The sequence below is a fragment of the Tursiops truncatus genome, chromosome 7, assembly GCF_011762595.2.
Source record: "Tursiops truncatus isolate mTurTru1 chromosome 7, mTurTru1.mat.Y, whole genome shotgun sequence".
NCBI classification, from domain to species: Eukaryota; Metazoa; Chordata; class Mammalia; order Artiodactyla; family Delphinidae; genus Tursiops; species Tursiops truncatus.
The window spans coordinates 73706434-73724444 of record NC_047040.1 but is presented as its reverse complement, the minus strand read 5'-3'; the positions used below and the strand labels follow the sequence as shown (position 1 = coordinate 73724444).

The 18011-nt window shown below is 36.0% G+C and overlaps 1 protein-coding gene across 2 annotated transcripts in view; it reads right to left on the bottom strand.

Moving 5' to 3' along the window:
• Positions 1-1999: 1999 nt before the first annotated feature.
• Positions 2000-18011, bottom strand: part of CYTIP (cytohesin 1 interacting protein) — a 64349-nt gene continuing 48337 nt past the window's right edge. For both annotated transcript variants that reach the window (XM_073807698.1, XM_019923290.3), the window contains exons 6-8: positions 15695-15764; positions 7650-7716; positions 2000-5221 (exon numbers count right to left, since the gene is read on the bottom strand). In XM_073807698.1, the coding sequence (XP_073663799.1) occupies positions 4761-5221; positions 7650-7716; positions 15695-15764 (598 nt within the window). In that variant the 3' untranslated portion in view covers positions 2000-4760. The remainder of the gene's footprint in view (positions 5222-7649; positions 7717-15694; positions 15765-18011) is intronic.

Below are 18011 nucleotides of genomic sequence, written 5' to 3'. Positions count from 1 at the left end.
CTGAGTCTTCCAATCCATGAATACAGAATATCTATTTAGATTTTCTTGGATTTCTTTCATCAGAGTTTTAGAGTTTTCCACATATAAATTCTGTACATATTTTGTCAGGTTTATACCTAAGTGGTTCGTTTTTTTTTTTTTTGGTACTATTGTAAACGGTATTGATTGTTGAATTTCAAATCCCAGTTGTTCATTTCTGGTATATAGGAAATCAGTTGACTTTTGTATAGTTATTTGTGTCCTGTGACCTTGCTATACTCACTTATTAGTTCTAGAATGTTTGTTGTTGATTTGAGGGGATTTTCCACATTGACAACCATACCATCTGAAAACAAAGTCAGTTTCATGTCTTCCTTCCTAATTTGTATGCTTTTTTATTTCCTTTCCTTGTCTTAGTGAACTAAGTAGGACTTTCAGTACAGTGGTAAATAGAAGTGGTGAGAGGACATCCTTAGTTTGTAACTAATCTTAGAGAAAAGGCATCTAGTTTCTCACATTATGATATTAGCTGTATCTTTTTTGTAGATATTCTTTATCAAGTTGTGAGACTTATCCTTTATTCCTAAGATATACATTTTTTATATTCTTTCAAACTGTTTTATTTTCTCAAGTTCTAATAATTCTGCTATTTGTGGAATCACCTGACATTTGCTCATGGCTGATCATTTCCTTTTGTGCTTTGTAGTTTTGATTATGAAAGTTTTGTTTTGTTTTTCTGTGGAATTCCTGTCATCTGCTCACAAAGATGCACCCACATAGAAGTGATGAAGTCTAGCATGTCAATCACTGAATTCACTTAAATACATCCAGATTCCCTGAGCAGAATTTGGAAGCAAGTTACTGGTTCACTCTTTAATATTCTTTTAAAATCTTCTATCATTTCATGCACTTGGGGGACAAAGTTGGGTGGTCAATAATAGACCTGGATACAGTTTCCTACTCAGCTTATTGGCTAGTTATACAATCTTGGCCAGTTTCTTTAATTTCAAAAGTTGTTAATCTTAACATTTCTCTCTATAAAAATTAAAAATGGTGACATCACAATTTCTTTTTGCTCAAAGAAGTTTAGAGAAGACTCAATATCTGAAGTTATCAATCTGTGAACTCCTTGAATAGTGTTGTGAATAGATTCTAAGGTAGCCCCTGATCCCCACCTCCTGATGTTCATGCCTTTGTGTAAGCCCTGCTTTGTGAGTGTGGGTGGTTCCTGTGAATTGTGTCTGACAAACAATATGCCACAATTGATAGGATGTCACTCCTGTGATTATGTTCTATTATATGGCAAAGGTGCCGAGATGTCAGTCTGGTTACGTTGCATTATTTCGGACTCTGTCTTGCTTGCACTATCTCTTTCTCTCTGTTGCTGGGTTTTAATAAGCAAGCTGCAATGAAACCTATGGCCACAAGGAATGCTTCTGACAACAACCTGAAGGATTGTGGTAGGAAATCCTTCCCCAATAAAGCCTGCAGATGAGAACTCAGTCCTGGGTGACACCGTGATTGCTGCTTTGTGAGACACTGAGGAGACCCAGGTAAGCTTTGCCCATACTCCTGACCCACACTTTGAGATAATAAATATGTTTTAAGCCTCTATGTTTGCAGTAATTTGTCAAACAACAACAGAAAGCTAATACAAGTGCAAAGCTTCAATTAAGTAGGTAATGCCTCTTAAGAACCGCAAAGAGGTAGGTGTTAAGAGGTCACCCAGATTTTTTTTAATCTTCTTTAAAAACAACCATTTCATTTAAAGTAAGTAAGTAAAGTGAGAGAGAGAGCAGAAAGTTCTGACACTGAAGAATAGCATTCTTTATTTCAAAAAGGTATCAAATTTTTATTTTATTGCCCATAGTTCTGTAAGGAAATGGATATAAAGCACCAATAATTTTGTGATCTGAAGGATAGTATAGCTGTTAAGTATTATTTACTGTGCTTAGATTGTATACATCCATAGATATTTATACTTTATGATTAGTCACACAAACTGTGTCCAAGTTTGATATTCAGTTCAAACTGGGATTTTTAATACTGTTTGTATCATGCAACTAAGATATAAAAGAATTGAAAAGTATAAAGTAATAAATAAAAGTTCATTTCAAAAAATATGGTTCCAACCTGTTTGACATGGTGGTGTTCCTTTTAGTCACATGACAGAGTAATTCCCAATAGGCTTGATTCAAATTTGGCTTATCAATCAATGCCATACTAGAAAAATACATTTTCATAACAAATTATCAATTAATAAGTTCACTAACATTACATATTTGACAACTTTGGGGTTAAAAAAAACTCTTCATTCTTTTCCCAGTAAATTACAGCAAAGTGAGTCCTGTGGTCATTGTGCACCAGAAAATTAGAGAAATGAAATCTTCTAAAGCCCCACTGAGGTCAGATTCAGTCTGAAAAGCTGTGCTATGAGAAATTTACCCACATTTCCACTAAACAAGAGTTTTCATACAACTTGTGAACACACAAAACATGACATACCCTTACTTCCTGTACTTTGGTTAAAAAGTGCTTAACTTTTTTTCCTGAACATATCTAATTCTTGACTCTAATTCTGCTCATCACAGACTACAGCAAAACATGCCATGTGCTTCTTCCCTGTACCATTTTGGGTTTGATATTTACTGTAAGAAAGTATTAAACTATATTTAACACTTAAAACCACTGAAAAGCAAATGACATATTGTCTGCTTTTCCAGATGAACTGTGGTAGTTCTTGAAACATTGTTCACATTGTAGAAGACTTTAAAGTCATCTTTCCTCAAATAAATGTGATATTTCTTTCCCCTTGACTTGGCAAAATAGGATTAACAGATAATACTGCATTCATGTAAACAGATCTTTAACGTGATAATTCTAGCCTACGATGAGAAATAAGCAGTATCAATCAAATCACAATTGATTTGCAAGCCCTTGTTGAAAATAAATGTATTGCTAACCATGCAGTTATTAATGTGCTTATATCTGAAAACTTGCTTGTGGAAGCGAGAAGGAAGGAACTAGGAAAACAAAATATATGTTTGTTTTCCTATTTACCAAATAGGAATTTTTTTTTCCTATTTACAATATCCTTATTCATGCAATATCTACAACTGCGCATTTTAAATTTTCCTGGGATTGGGGCAGGAGGTAGTCCTGTGGTGATAACTACACAGACCCAGCAAAAGGGTAAGCAATATCTAGAGAGACTAAGCGGGTAGGCTAGAGCCGGGAAGAACTGGCTTCCAATATCAGCACTGCCACTGACCATGGGAACTTCTCCCAATACCTGCTTCCTTATCTGTATGCTTAACATCTCCCTACAGGGTTATTTCAAGGATGACATGGCAAGCATCTACAACCTATTATGCATTCAGTAAATGACAGACAAGATTGCTGTTGTTCCTGTGAAAGCTCTGCTTTTCACATGAGTGATTCTCAAGCAGAGCCCACTGGATACTTCTGAATTCAGAGACTTAATAGGAAGCAGATCTCAGTTAGAAATCTTTTTCTATTTTATTATTTATTTCTTACCCTACAAGCTTCCTTACCTTCACCTCTTTTTTTTTTTCCTCAAAATGACTCACTCTTTACTCAGTTTATTTAAGTGTTTAAGTGTATCAGTTGCGCTCAAAGTCAACTATCTCTCTCACACACACACACACACACACACACACACACACACACACACACACACACGGAGTTTAAAATCAGTAAGGACTATTTATTGCATTGTCCAGATTATCTACCCTAGAATATAGGTAATGAGCACCTTTATCACCAGAACAGAGAAATCATGGACTTTAATGGGTATTGAATAAAAATATGATTGAAAGGCTAGAAGTAATGTGATACTAACATAACTAATAGACAAAAGAGCGCTGAGGCAATAACTATTTGGAATATATAATATAAAGTGAGGAGTAACGTGGAAAAAAATCTACAGGAGGAAAATACTTTTCCTGACTAATTTTTCAAATTTTAGACATTTGTTCAAAAAAATCACAAGGCTGTAGGATCTTGAGAGAGCTAGACTTGTCATCAATGTTTAGGCAGAACAAATGTTGAATTAGGTAAGAATGACATCCTCATCCATTTTGTTTAGGCTACCAATAAAAAAGGACTTACTATAGTCTTCCTTAGCACCCATCTTAGATAACATCTTTCCATGGATCTCATAAAGTTTAAACCCCCATATTAAATCGTATACTTCCTGATTTATTGTCACTGTGGATGTAAAAAAGGGCTGATGATCATCTTTGTTTATAATCTTTCATAGATTTGAACAGAAACATTCAAAATTGCCTATTAATAAGCCTCCCCAAAGGCTACCGAGCTTAAGCAAATATAAAGTTTTGTAACCTACCAATTAACCTACAGAAGGTATTCCAAATAATTATACTCTGTCACTTTCTTATTCACACTTGACTCCAAAAAGTTCTCAACATTTTACATGAATAATCTAGAAAATAAATTTTACTCTTGCCTTCACAGGCAGCATTAAAATGAGCAGGCACTTGTGTTAATTTGTTAATATTTTCTAATTTATTACTTAATTTTCCTACTGCCTGCTTGGAACTTGAGTTGTTCTGGTTAAAAAAATGATTGAAGGAGCAAACATAATGATACAAAAATTTAAATAAAGTTCACTCTTGCCATGAAATGGGATGTCAGTTTTGCAATCCATCTGCACTTTCCCGCTAAGCTGGGTGGAGTTGGTCTAAATGAACCTGAAGACATTTATGAAATAAGCTAATACAAAAGGGCACTACAACCCATTAAAAGCGACTCTCTTCCTCTTCCACAGCGCGATGAAGGCCAGGGATGAATTTTAAGAGCTGTTTCCGGACACTTCCCCTTCTGCTTTTCCTGGGCAGAGTCCCAAACATGCTTGAGAAGTTGCCTTCCCACAAGGGAGACATGGACCCACTACTAGCAGAACTAATGCTCTGGTTCCTCCTTGAAGAACACCTCTTCAGAAAATCATCCCCATCCTTGAGGACAAAACACTCATCATCTGTGCTTGTCTGCCGGCTGAAGGCTTCCCTGCTCGAGTCTTCAGACACACATGTCTGGTACCCATCCTCACTGTCTATCGTCATGGAGCTCAGGCAGCTCTTACAGCTGCTCTCACTGGATAAGCGACTCCGGTCCAGGAGAGCTGAACCCGGCAGGGGTCCAAACAAAGTTGATTCATCTATGTCCATATTTTCCAAACTTGGGCAGTTAGCTGCATCACCTAGAAAGCAGAAAACAAAGACTACTGGGAAATGGATCTGAGCATCACTCCTTACAAGTAAATACACCAAATTTCTCTTTAAAGGGCACAAGAAAGAATAAGGGTAAATAATACTTTTCACTAAATTTTCACTTGCATGAATAAGTAACTGTTCATGAGACCATTCAATAAACCTTACAGTATGATTTTTCAAACTATTTGTTCATGAACTAGTTTCCAGGTAAAAGGGTTCTATGGTGACAAAAATGGTAATGCTAGATTAAATAAATTGAAACGAGAGTCTTCATATGAGAACAGTTCAACTCATCTAACAGTATGCCAGTGTGAATTATGAATTTCCAAAAGAATCATTTCTTATATTGTAGTGACCATGCCACCTTTTATTAAAATTATCATAGAAATGGGCTCCAAAGAATATACTTGGGGAAATGCCTCTTATGGCTTTTCTCTATTTTAGTTCCTCTGATTTTTAGTTACTATCTTTTTTTAATAGTTGTAAAATTATTATAACATCACTTGAAGTGTATGGGAAACACAGTTATAAAACCTGCCCCTGTAGGCTGATTATTAGAGAATTCAAAGATGTTTAAAACAGAAAGGATATCTTCCAGCCTCGATATGCCCAGTTGATTCTTAGAACACTTTAATACTTAAATGCTTTGAAATGGTAGTGTACCCAGAAAACATCCCTAAAATAAGTAATAATTCATTTGAAGAAATGAATGTTATCTGTTTAGCTGAATTTCTTCATCAACCTTTTATAACCTACATCTGGGCTCTCCAAACTCAAATTTTAATCTCACACCAACAGCCTGTTCATATCCCACTTGTTTCTGTACTACTTGAGTTGGTTAGTATGCTGCTAAAAGAAAGGAGATTATTTGTAATACTAGCATGAGAAAAACATCATTAGAAGATGACTTTGCTTCAGGAAAAGTAGTAGAACCTTACACACTCAGAAATTGTTTTATTTTGTGCTGATAATCTCTAATTCTGCTCTCCTTTGTCCTTGGTTACACTATAAAAAGAGACTGCTTATTTTTCCATTTGATCTGCAAGGTTGAGTAGGGCCAGCCCTGTGGTGACTAGTTATAATGCTTTCCTTTTTGTTAACAAAACCAATTTTATTTCATCTCCCAACAAGTTGATGAATTTCTTTTGATTGGCGAGCAGTTGGCTTGTAGAAACTCATGCCCTGGATATTTACTGTAGGTCTAGAAAAAGTAAGCTAAAGAACTCCTTCAATCTCTCAAAAAATATGTACAACAATGACCTATGAAAAGTCAAACTCCTTGATTCTGAACTAAGGATCGTGTCCATACAAGGCCACTTCCATAAAGCCATAGAACTGCCTACACTTACCAGACCAAACCCCATCTCCGCTCCAGGATGCTCCGGAAGTAGAGGCAAAGATATCCCAAACACCCTCAAGTCTACAGAAATCCAGGAAGTGGCCAGAAATGTGTGCCTCTGTCTGGTTAGCAAACTTCAGATCCCCCCCAACAAAGCCTGCTATAGGTTTTTAAGAATATTAATTTAGAAACACAGAAAAGAGAAGTAACTCATACATGTTTCAGTTTTTGAAAAAAACAGAACTTTGACACAAGCCCCTAAGCCATAAATTCGTGCCTAATTAAGAATTAAATGTACCCTTCTTCTGTAAACAGATTATCACTTTTAACAAACAGATATTCTAAGGTTATAGAGACGTTAGCTCTGTGTTATCTGAAGATACAACCTATATTTCACACCCACACAGTTAGTGGTTTCAGTGAATTATTTGTATCTACAAGTTCATTCCTCAGGTTATACCAGTCACATGGCAAATGCCACGTCAACAAGTTTTAAACTCAACCCTTCTTTTCAGAATGTACACAACAGCAAGAGCCATGCATTTACTGTTATAACGATCCTTCATATTTCTGTTTTGGATTTGAGGGCCATGAGGAAGGATTTCTCTGCATTACTGTAACTTACACAATTTGAGCAAATAATAGGAGCTCCACCCAAGAAGCATGTTACCATTCCCAGCTTCAAGAGTTTCTGAGAACTACCCAGCCCCTGAACCGCAGATGTTCTCAGGAATTTAATTCATCTGCTGAAGTAGTAGGAAAATCAGGCAATCATTCATATTACTCTTCTAAAATCCCCAGGTGCCTCTTGAGAGCGAGTGCACACATGCACCTGTGTCCATGTTTTCATGTGCATGTGTTCTGTGTATGGAGGAGGGGGTGTGATGATGACTTACCCCTCCTCCAAATACAGTGGTCACTCCAAAAGCCATGCCAAAGAAACACAGGCTACTATTCTCAATCCATGCTAGGCAATTTTTTTTCTTGTAATGATGATAATCTTAAAACAATTTAGAGGCAGAAATACTGAAAGAATGAAATGTAAGTGTGCTTTCTGAACAGGAAATCACATTTACCATGAAGCAGGCGCTGTTCCTGTAACTGCAGAGATCTGAACTCCACCCATTTTCTCTTCAAGGTTTGCTGAGAAAGAAGAAAAGTGCTAATTATTTGGAAACCCCAGTGAAGATAGCAATTTACTTCCAGGTGTTGAGATTTGTCATTATTTTTTTTTTTCATTTCTTTCTATCACTAACAATCCCTCCCACTCATTTGAAAGATTCTTTTTCTGTATAAAAGCAGAATATTGGGAACACTAATTTCTCAAGAAATAATCTAGTATCACCAACAAGTTGAAACAATGATGTCATTTCAATAGAAACAACAGATAATAGACACAATGATATTTGTATTTTTTTAATTTAAAAATATTAGAGAAACAGATTGCTTAGGTTTGTGTCCATTTACTAGCTGTTTTGGCAAGGCTTTTACACTCTAGGCTTCTTCCATCAGCAATATGAGAACAACAACAGAACCTGGGAATTGTCATGAGGATTAAATGCATTAGTAAATGTAAAATGATTGGAACAGTGGGTACAGCTTAGTAAATGTTCAAAAACTACCATGATCATTTTGAATGGATACAGAAGACGTGGTATACGTATACAACGAAATATTACTCAGCCATAAAAAAAGAACGAAATAATGTCATTTGCGGCAACATGGATGGACCTAGAGATTATCATACTAAGTGAAGTACGTCAGACAGGAAAGATAAATACCATATGATGTCACTTATATGTGGAATCTGAAATATGATACAAATAAACTTATTTACAAAACAGAAACAGACTCACAGACATAGAAAACAAACTTATGGTTATCAAAGTGGGAACGGGAGGACGGATAAATTATGCGTATGGGATTAAGAGATACACACACTATACATAAGATAGTAAACAACAAGGGTTTATTGTACAGCATAGGGAACTACATTCAGTGTCTTGTAATAACAAGTAATGGAAAAAAATCTGAAAAAAAATAGATGTATAACTGAATCACTTGGCTGTACACCTGAAACTAATACAATATTACAAATCAACTATACTTCAATTAAAAAAAAAAAACACCATCATTCTATAAGCCTGGGGCACTAAAATAGTCTTTTCTGCTGGATATCTACTTATTTTCTATACCCAAAAGGGGAAGCTGACCAGTTCTAAAAGGCTTTCTTGGAGGGCTAAACTTAGAACACTGTAAGCACCCTGACTTCTTAACTGCTTCCTTCCTTGGCTACCCCGCACATGAGAGCAGTGGCCCAGGGAAAGATGAAATGGCTGCTGTAATGGTCACGACTGCACGTGAGGCCTGGCCTAGCCCACAGGCTGGAATCAAAAGTCAACCAAGCAGAAGGCATCTGACAAGGCAAAAAGGTTCCTTCTCCCTCCCCCTCTTTTCTCTTTACTCCACCTCTTCCTTTGCCATTTCAGGTCCCCACAGCAAGTCCAGCAGGTAAGAACAGCTCAGATTTGCCTGGGGACACTTATCCTGAAGGACAGCCAGCCTAGTTGGAAACAAGTGGTCCTTTGTACAAATCAGTCTGGAAGGGGCAGGCGAAGGCTAAAAAGGAAGAGGGGGAAAAAAGCACATTTGGAAGGGGAAGACTGAAGGAAAAGAAAATATTACAAGAATGTCATTAAGTGTTTAAGGGGGAAAGTGGCTGGTTCCTCAGTTCAGGGATTGAACAATCACTGGGCAGGATTTTCCAAGCCTTGATAAGAGTAACATTTAGCAGCAATCATTATGATTGTCAATATAATATGCAATCAATGAGTCAAAGCCATAAAATACCTGGCTCAGTTAATTTCTTGTTCTTTCTGTACTATAATATAGTCTACCTGGCTATGAGACTGCTGGGCTACCTGAATTACAGCTCTTGTAAACCTGTGGTCATGTGAAGGTCAGAGTTAGGAAACCAGGAAGTACAGAACTAGCAGGGATCTGGCATATATACCAAGCCCTTTTTCCTTTCTTAAAGAGGTTTATCTCTTGCGAGAGAATAGAGTCTAGTTGGGGAGCATAAGGATAGACTGATGCTCAAAACTAATTATAGGGAGAAGAGGAAGTTGTATTTCTGCACTTACTATGCAGAAATACAAAGTTAGAGCTTGCCAAACAGTTTCTGTGAAAGTCAAGGTTTTTAAATGTCAAATCTGTTGATTTGTCCCAGTCATCTAAGTATGTCGTCACTTAAACCAAGAAAATACCAATGCAAAGAGCAGATGTGTCAAAGTGACTAAGAGTTTTTAGTCTATATTGAAGCTTCCTTATTTTCCTCGGAGTCAGCCTATTATTAATATCACAGTAGTGTATTTGGACAAATCTAACCTCTCACTGTTAGAAGAAAATTAAAATACATGTGAGATTTAACCCTACTGGATCACGTCACCTCGCTGTGCCTAGCTCAGCGCCTGGTACATAGCAGATGCTCAGTAAATATTGGCTAAATGAATAAATGAAAGGATGGCTTCCTGGAATAACACTCAGCTATCACAGACTGGATATTTTGGTTGAACATATCTCCAACGTTTTCATTCTACATGAGACATATAGCTAAACATTTTCACGGCACTTTACTACTTTTATAGTGCTTTCATGGATAATATGCTGTTTAATTTTTCTAACTGTCCTAAAAAGTTCCAGATTAGAAAATAAAGGTTTAATGTAGCAAAATATTTCCCAAGGGCTACAAACACAGTAAATATCAGAGCTGGATTAAAAAGTAGGTCCCTCAGCCCACTAGATGTACTGTTTTCATGTTAAACATTTGAATCACAGGCCATGAGAAAGGGAATCCCTGAAAACACAGCTCAGAAGGCACCATTGTTTCTAAAGAAGAGGTTATGGCCCCACAAAGAGTCTTTGAGGGACACAATGCACACGTAGGATGCACAAACTAAATGTCATTGTGTGAAGGGGAAGCCAACCTGACTCTGGTTAATAGGTCACACCCAGACATTTCTGGCTCAAGAGATGAGCTGGAAATCTCATAATTTCAAGATTAGAAAAGGAACAGAAATGAAAGAAAGTGAGCAGAAATGAACCCAAAAGTCTTCTGGACCTGGAGAAAAAGAAACAGGTCACAAGGAAATTGGACCCTATGGCGATAGTTTAAATGCAATTATGTGAGGCAGAGACAAAGACAAGTTTCCTGCTTGAGAGAAGAACCTTGGCTGAAGCTCCACCATTGTGAAAAGGAGCTGAGCAAAGCTGTTGAGGGCGACTAAAGCTCATGGAGAGCATGTACCCAGAGAAGCAGGAGCACATAAACGTGGCCTCATGACCTGAACTGAGCAGCACACCGGCCCTCCAGGGAAGGCATCCAAGCTGCCAGACCTGGCTTTAGACCGGAAGCCTTGAAGTGCAGAGCAGAGGCCACTGCCCAACTCTCACACTGAGTGGAAGGAAGAGGCCCAGGGAAATGGGCAATCCAGACTCCGGAGCTCCACAGAAGTTTAATGAAAAGAAAGACAACAAAACTGATAATCAGTACATGGACTCTCTACAACAAAATAAAAATAGAAAAGTGTTCAAAGACTTTAAAATAAGAATATTTACAATCCTCTGAGAGAGAAATGTGATGTTCCTAAGAATAAGAAATTTGAAACAAAGGAAGAACAGAGAGACACGAAAAAGAACTATTTGAAAATAAAAAATTAACTTTTAAAACTCAAGAGAAAAAACACATTCTATACAGAACACAGACAACATTACTGAAGATATTACTAAAGAATTCAAAAATAACATAACAGTGAAAAGAACTGAAAAAAAGAATATAGATATAGTAGATGTATACACACATGTATGTATAACTCAGTCACTTCGTTGTACACCTGAAATGAACACAATATTGTAAACTGACTATACTTCAATAAAAAATAACATAACAAAAAAGATAAAGTGATACAAAATCTGAAGTGGTTAGGAAGCATGGAAAATAAATCAAAAGACTCTGAAATATGTCTAACAGAAATTTCAGAAGATAATCCAGGGAATGATGAGGAAGGTGTATTCAAAAAGGCCAAGCTGACAATTATACAAAACTGAAGAAAGTCAGGAGTCTTTAGACTGGAAGGACGCTGCAAGTTCCAAGCAGTGTAAATTTAGAAATGAATCCAGACCTAATCACATTGTGGTGAAACTGTAAATCAGGAAAGACAAAAGAACACCTTAAAAGCAACCAGCAAAAGATGAAAAATTGCCCAAAATTGAAATACTGGGTTTTGAAAAGAGCTTAAAAATGGGAAATCCTCTAGAGAGAATTACCGAGAAAAAAAAAATAGAAAGAAGGCATAAAAAGTAGTATAAATGAAAATGGGGACACAAGCACAGCTGCGATAGAAAAGAAAAAGATGAGAACAGAATGTTTATTATCAACTTCAGGCAATAAATTTGAAAATTTTAAAACTTTATTAACAAAAGCATCATTCAATAAACCTGGCTCAAACAAACAAACAAAAATAGAAAGGCTGAGCAGTCTTATGGCTAATAAAGAAACTGAAACAGAGTTTAGAAGTATTCACATCAAAAAGAAACACAAGCCCAGATAATTCAGATAGCGTTACAAGAATTCTACCAGAGGATGAAAAGGGGAAGAGACTCCTCACCTCATGCTAAGAGTCCAGTAAATTTGATACCAAAACTAAAAAAGATAGTCTGAGAAAAGAAAATTACAAGCCATTCTACCTGTAAGATGAAGTTACCCTCAACAATGCTAAAGAAAATGTTATCAAATCAAATCTACAAGTATATTAAAAAGATGATAAGTTATGACCAGATTGGATTTATTATAGAAATGCAAGGGTGGTTTTACATTAGAAAATTTTTAAATGTTATTCACCAAATTGACAGATTTTTAAAAATAAATAAATGAGACCTCCTCAACACTTATAGAAAAAAAGTATTTGATACAATTTAATACACGAGCACTGTAAAAACTATCAGAAAACTTGGTGTAGAAGGGAACCTCCTTAATCTGAAAAGTATAACCCTAGAGACAGGAAAGAATCAAAAGAATTCCCTTTAAGGTCAAAAGCAAAGCAAGGATGCCTACTATTTTAGCTTCTATCCATCATTGTATTATAGGCCTTAACCAGTGTAGCAAAATAAGAAAAAGAGCTAAATATCATTCTCAGCAGGTAGTTATTATCTTCATGAGAAACTCAAAATAATCTAATTTATTAGAAATTATATAGTTTAGCAGGGTGTTTGAATATAACAGCACAGAAAAATTGATTTCACACATCTACACATTAATCAAAACATTATTTTTAATAAAGAAACTATAATAAGAACAAAAATCATTTTACAAAGGAATAAATCTAATAAAAGCTGCATAGGATCTATCTGCATAAAATTATAGGAATTTATGGAAAGAAAATAATTAAAAATTATTTACTGAGGTAGTCTGTCAGTAAGATAACTCAATACCATATGGATGTCAAGTCTCTTCCAATTGATCTATCTATATAAAGCCGTATTATCTATCAAAGCTCCAACATACATTCATAGAACTTAACAATCTGATTCTAAAATGTATACAGATAATCAAAGGGCCAAGAATCACCTGGAAAGCTTGCCCAATCAGACATCAATATTTATTACAAAGGTACAATAGCTGAGTTTGAAATAAACAAATTGATCAATGGATCAGAATTGGAAGCCTGTAAGATCCATTCATATCTGGAACTAGCTTAAAAATAGAGGTTTTACTGCAGGTCCGTTGGGGAAAAAGAAGGACTGTATAAAATAAATGGTACTGGGAGAACTGAGTACTCAAATAGAAAAAAATAAAACAAAATTGGAATCCTATCTCATACTACATACAAAAATTAATTCTGAATGAATTAAAGACTTGGATATTAAAAAGCTTTAAAACTTTTAGAAGAAAATATAGAAAATGCAGAGTACCTTACAAAGGATAAACAATTAGGAGCTCCCTCATAAACAAACTATCAAAGGAACAAAGCATTCAAAGTGCTAAGGAGACAAAACACCAACTTAGAATAATTCAATTACCTATAAAACTCTCTATGGCAGCAGTGAGATAGATATTTTTCAATAAAGACCCACCTACCCTCACTAAAGGAGTATAATACTACAGCAAGAAGGAAAGTAAACCCGGAGGTAAAGAACAGAATACAAGAAACAAGGGCAAGGCTGACAGTTCACAGGTTGGTATACTTGTTTACCAGCTGTTAAGAAAAAAAGCCTGTCTTTTTCATTTTAAAAATGGATAGAATTTTCTCAAGTAAGCAATAATAAGGAAGATGGAGCCTTAAATGGACATTTAAACATGTTGAGGTCCTCATGATGTTCTGGGAGAGGATGGAGATGTTGAAAATTTTCTAGGTTAGAAAAAATAATAAAGTATGTATATTAAAAGTTCAAGAGAAAATGTTCAAAGAACAGAAAATGCTTAGAAGTATGCAAATATGTGTTGTGCAATAGAGTTCTTTATTCCATGAAACATAAACCTATTTTTCACTTATGTTTTAAATAACATCACTAGTTTACATTCTACATTTCTTTCCTTTTTTTTTTTTTACAAAAGCCTGAAAAAGCCAGTTTTACTTTTTTGAAAATGATGTTCACTAAGACTCTCTCTCTTTTGCAGAAACAAATTAACTTTCGACAGTTTAAAAAATCTAAATATAATATGAAGAACTATTTACTCCTTACAAAAATTTAATGATAAAATGTTAGAGGCACCCCTTTTAACATGAAGAAGATGACTCACTATTTATAACATCCTGAGGGTCCTAGCCAATATTGTAAGAGAAGAAAAAATAAACTAGTTGAATAATTGGGAGTAAAGGGGCAAAACTTTCATTATTTGCAGATGATACTATGTTTATATAAAAAAATCCAAGGGAATCTACAAACATATTACTAGAATAAAGGGAGTTCAGCAAGACTCCTGGATTTAAAACTTTACACAAAAATCAATAGCAATAAGCAGTTGAAAATGTAAAAGACCACATTAATTATAGCAAAAAAATTAGAAGGTATATAGGAATAAATATAATCAAAGATATATAGAAATGTATGAAGAAATTACAAAATGTTTTTGAAGTACATAAAAGACCTGAATGGAAAGAGAGATCCTGTGTTTGAAGTAAGGAAAGCAAAAACCATAATAACGTCGATTGATATCATTTATTCTATAAATACGATTCAATTACTATCACAGTCTGAAGAGGACTTTTTTCCGATGAATTTTATAAATTGATTCAAAAGATCACAGGGGTAAGCAAAATGACAAGAATATAAAACCAATGTTGACAAAGAAGAAAACAGGTCTTGTTGATGAATTAAATGTGGTAGAAGGGAGGAATAAAAGATAAAGTAGGAATATACCAACTCTACCCTCCTGAGCTCAATAACTGAGTGCATCCTGAGATGCAAATGAGCGAGGGCCTAGACTTCATGGTCTGCCAGAACCTCACCAGTCTAGGAAACTGAGATTTTTAAGACCCTCAAATAGCCTAGAGAATTTTCACTGAACATCCTGCATTGTACACTGCCTCCTGTAAACTTTAATTTCCTCTTCAAAGTTGACACTGTATTTGCCAGTGAAAGTAGATACAAGGACAGCCACAGGAGTAGAGGGAGATGATTTTTGTAGTAAGAATGAGGCAAAACGAAAGGATGCAGAGGAGGACAACAGAAAAACAAAAATCCCAGGCCCTCCTGCACACATATATAGCACTTGGGAAAATGACAAAAAGACAGCTTCTACTTCTTTGGTTTTTTCCAAACAAAATGTAAATTGAAAGAGATCACAGGTGCATTAATGAAAAGTTCTTCAGGTGATGCGCCTTCCTGTTGCCTTTCTGAGCCTCATAGACATGCAGAAGAAGGAAGGAAGAAAGTGATTTGCCCTGGTTTGTGGAATTTAATATTCCTGCAAAGGTAATTGTATGGCTCTTGATAATTCAGCAGTTTAGTCTCATCACGACATTTCATCTTCAAGGGCTATCTCAATTCTTCAAATAGATCTTTATTCTACCACTCACATTCAAGGATGAAAAATGTGTCTCACTGTATTAAATTAAATTACCTTTAAAACTTGCAGCTTTGCCTCAAGCTCTGTTCTTTTGAGAATCATTGTTCCATTAACAGTCTCTATCCTGTTTGAAGAAAAAAAGGAGGGGGAAGGGAATAGCATGAGTGATTCTTTCAAACAAGTACCATCCTTATGGAGTACTACACTTTGAGCACAGGCTATCCTTAAAAAGTAACGTAAATGTTACCATCCTCACGGCACTTCAAGTATCTGGATGTAAGCCAAACCTTCTGACAACATTCTAAGAAAGACTATGGAAAATAAATACTCTCTTTGAGAGGGTGACTGAAAGAAAAGACTCTGGTTTATTTGTAAACTGTAGCTCATTTTATAGAAGCCCCTATATGGCAATGACGGTTGTTCTCTGCTAGAACCTATTCTTGTGTGGTCTGGGTGAGTCACCTCCTTCATTTGGTGAATATTTATTGGGCATCTACTATGTGCCAGACTCTAGACATCGTGCTAAAAGTGAGGGATACAGCAATGAAAACAGGCACTAGGGACTTTCAAACAATGGAGTCAAGAAGCTATTTCTTGAAACAAGGGAAAATCCTTTCTTCCCTAAGATTCTAGGAAATTTTACCTCTGTAAATTGCCTTAATTTTGGAACTAGAACAAATAGAACCAGAACTACTATGAGATAATAACTTTCATATGACTCTCATCTCAAAACCTTTTAAGCGTACAAACTTTAATCTTAGAATTATCCATCTAATGGTGTTCTTTCTCCCTATACCAAATGCCCTTCTAAAAATAAAAAGACTTGCTCTATCCCGAGTGATTTGATTTGTTTTGTGGGCTCAAGTTAGATGCCATCAATCTGCATAAGATAAATATGATATGTGAGTTATACAACTAAGCATTTTTAAAATATTGGTTCCAATTCATTTTGATAAATAAGCTGTAACTCTATAAAGATGCAAGAAAATTTTCAAGACATGGTAAAATAATAGTATTAAATGCAGAGACCAGTTTCCCTCTATTTCCAACAGCATTATGCCCAAGATAATGAGATGATAGCAAGAGAACACGTTGTCTGCTTTCTCATTAGCGGGTCTTGACTCTGGGCGATAGTGACAATTCCTATGAATCTATTTGGCACTTTAATGTTGACCTGACCTGCCCAAGCAATAGATGTCTGTGGGCAGAACTGCAGCCATAGATTGGCCGCTCTCTTCAGTATTTGTACAAACGGTCTCTCATCTTCCTTATCTCTGGATTTCCAATTGTCTCCACCCAATACTCTTTAATTATCCACCTGAGGTCTGCCCACTTTACCCATCTGGAATATAGGTTTCTGTTTCTAATCACCAGCATATTCCCCTGGACTCTATATGATTCCTACCTTATAGACTCAAGTTTCTCTGGAGCTCAAGTGGCCCCAACCTTTACCCTGAACTCATAGGATTCACAGAGTTGGACTCAGTCCTCTACCACCACCAGTCATCTTTCAAAACTACTCTCACACAAACCCCAAAGAAATAGCCTTTGAAGTTTTAGACTAGAATCACTAAAGAGTGTCCAGCAGATTTTTTATTGGCAGCTTACAAGGAGCAGCTGTGGTGTAGCTGGAGAATAGGGCCTGGCATCCAGAGCAGATGGTCAAATCCCAGCCCTGGCATTTACTAGATGGTTGGTCTTAACTAAACCTCATTTCAGCCTGAGTCACTTCGTTTATAAATAGGAATATAACTAACTTCTGTGAAGAATAAATGAGATGATCAGAATAAATTCTAAAACTATTAAGCCTGGCTGGTGAGGCCCATACTCTGCTCCCTGGAGAACTCTGTCTTCATTTCTTACTATAGTCTTCCTAATTCACCAACCACCAATTCCACTGGCTTCCTCTCTATCCCTTGAATATGCCAAGCCCACTTTGAGAACTCAGAGACCTCTCCCTTTATCTGAAATGTTCTCACCAGGAGTTCATCTAACCATCCCTTCTCTTCATTTCGCTCTCAGCTCAAAGCTCACCTTCTCAGAAAGGACCACTTTAAACACTTAAGCTAAAATAGCAGCCCCCTCACTCAATGTTCTATCCCATTTCTTGTTTTACTTTCTTTATAGCAGTTATCAATAACTGAAATATCAAAATTACTTATTGTTGCAGGCTCTTCTTACCTATCTCCTTCCACAATAAAGCAATAGAAGAGTCTTTATCTCTCCTGAGCCTATCACAGAGCTGGAAACATAGTATTTGCTCAATAAATATCGTTTTAGTGAATGGGTAAATTCCATCTTTTAACTAATTACGAAGGTCTTATTAGTTACTAAGGGTGGAAATGTCAGTTGAATCTCTAACTGGGGAAAC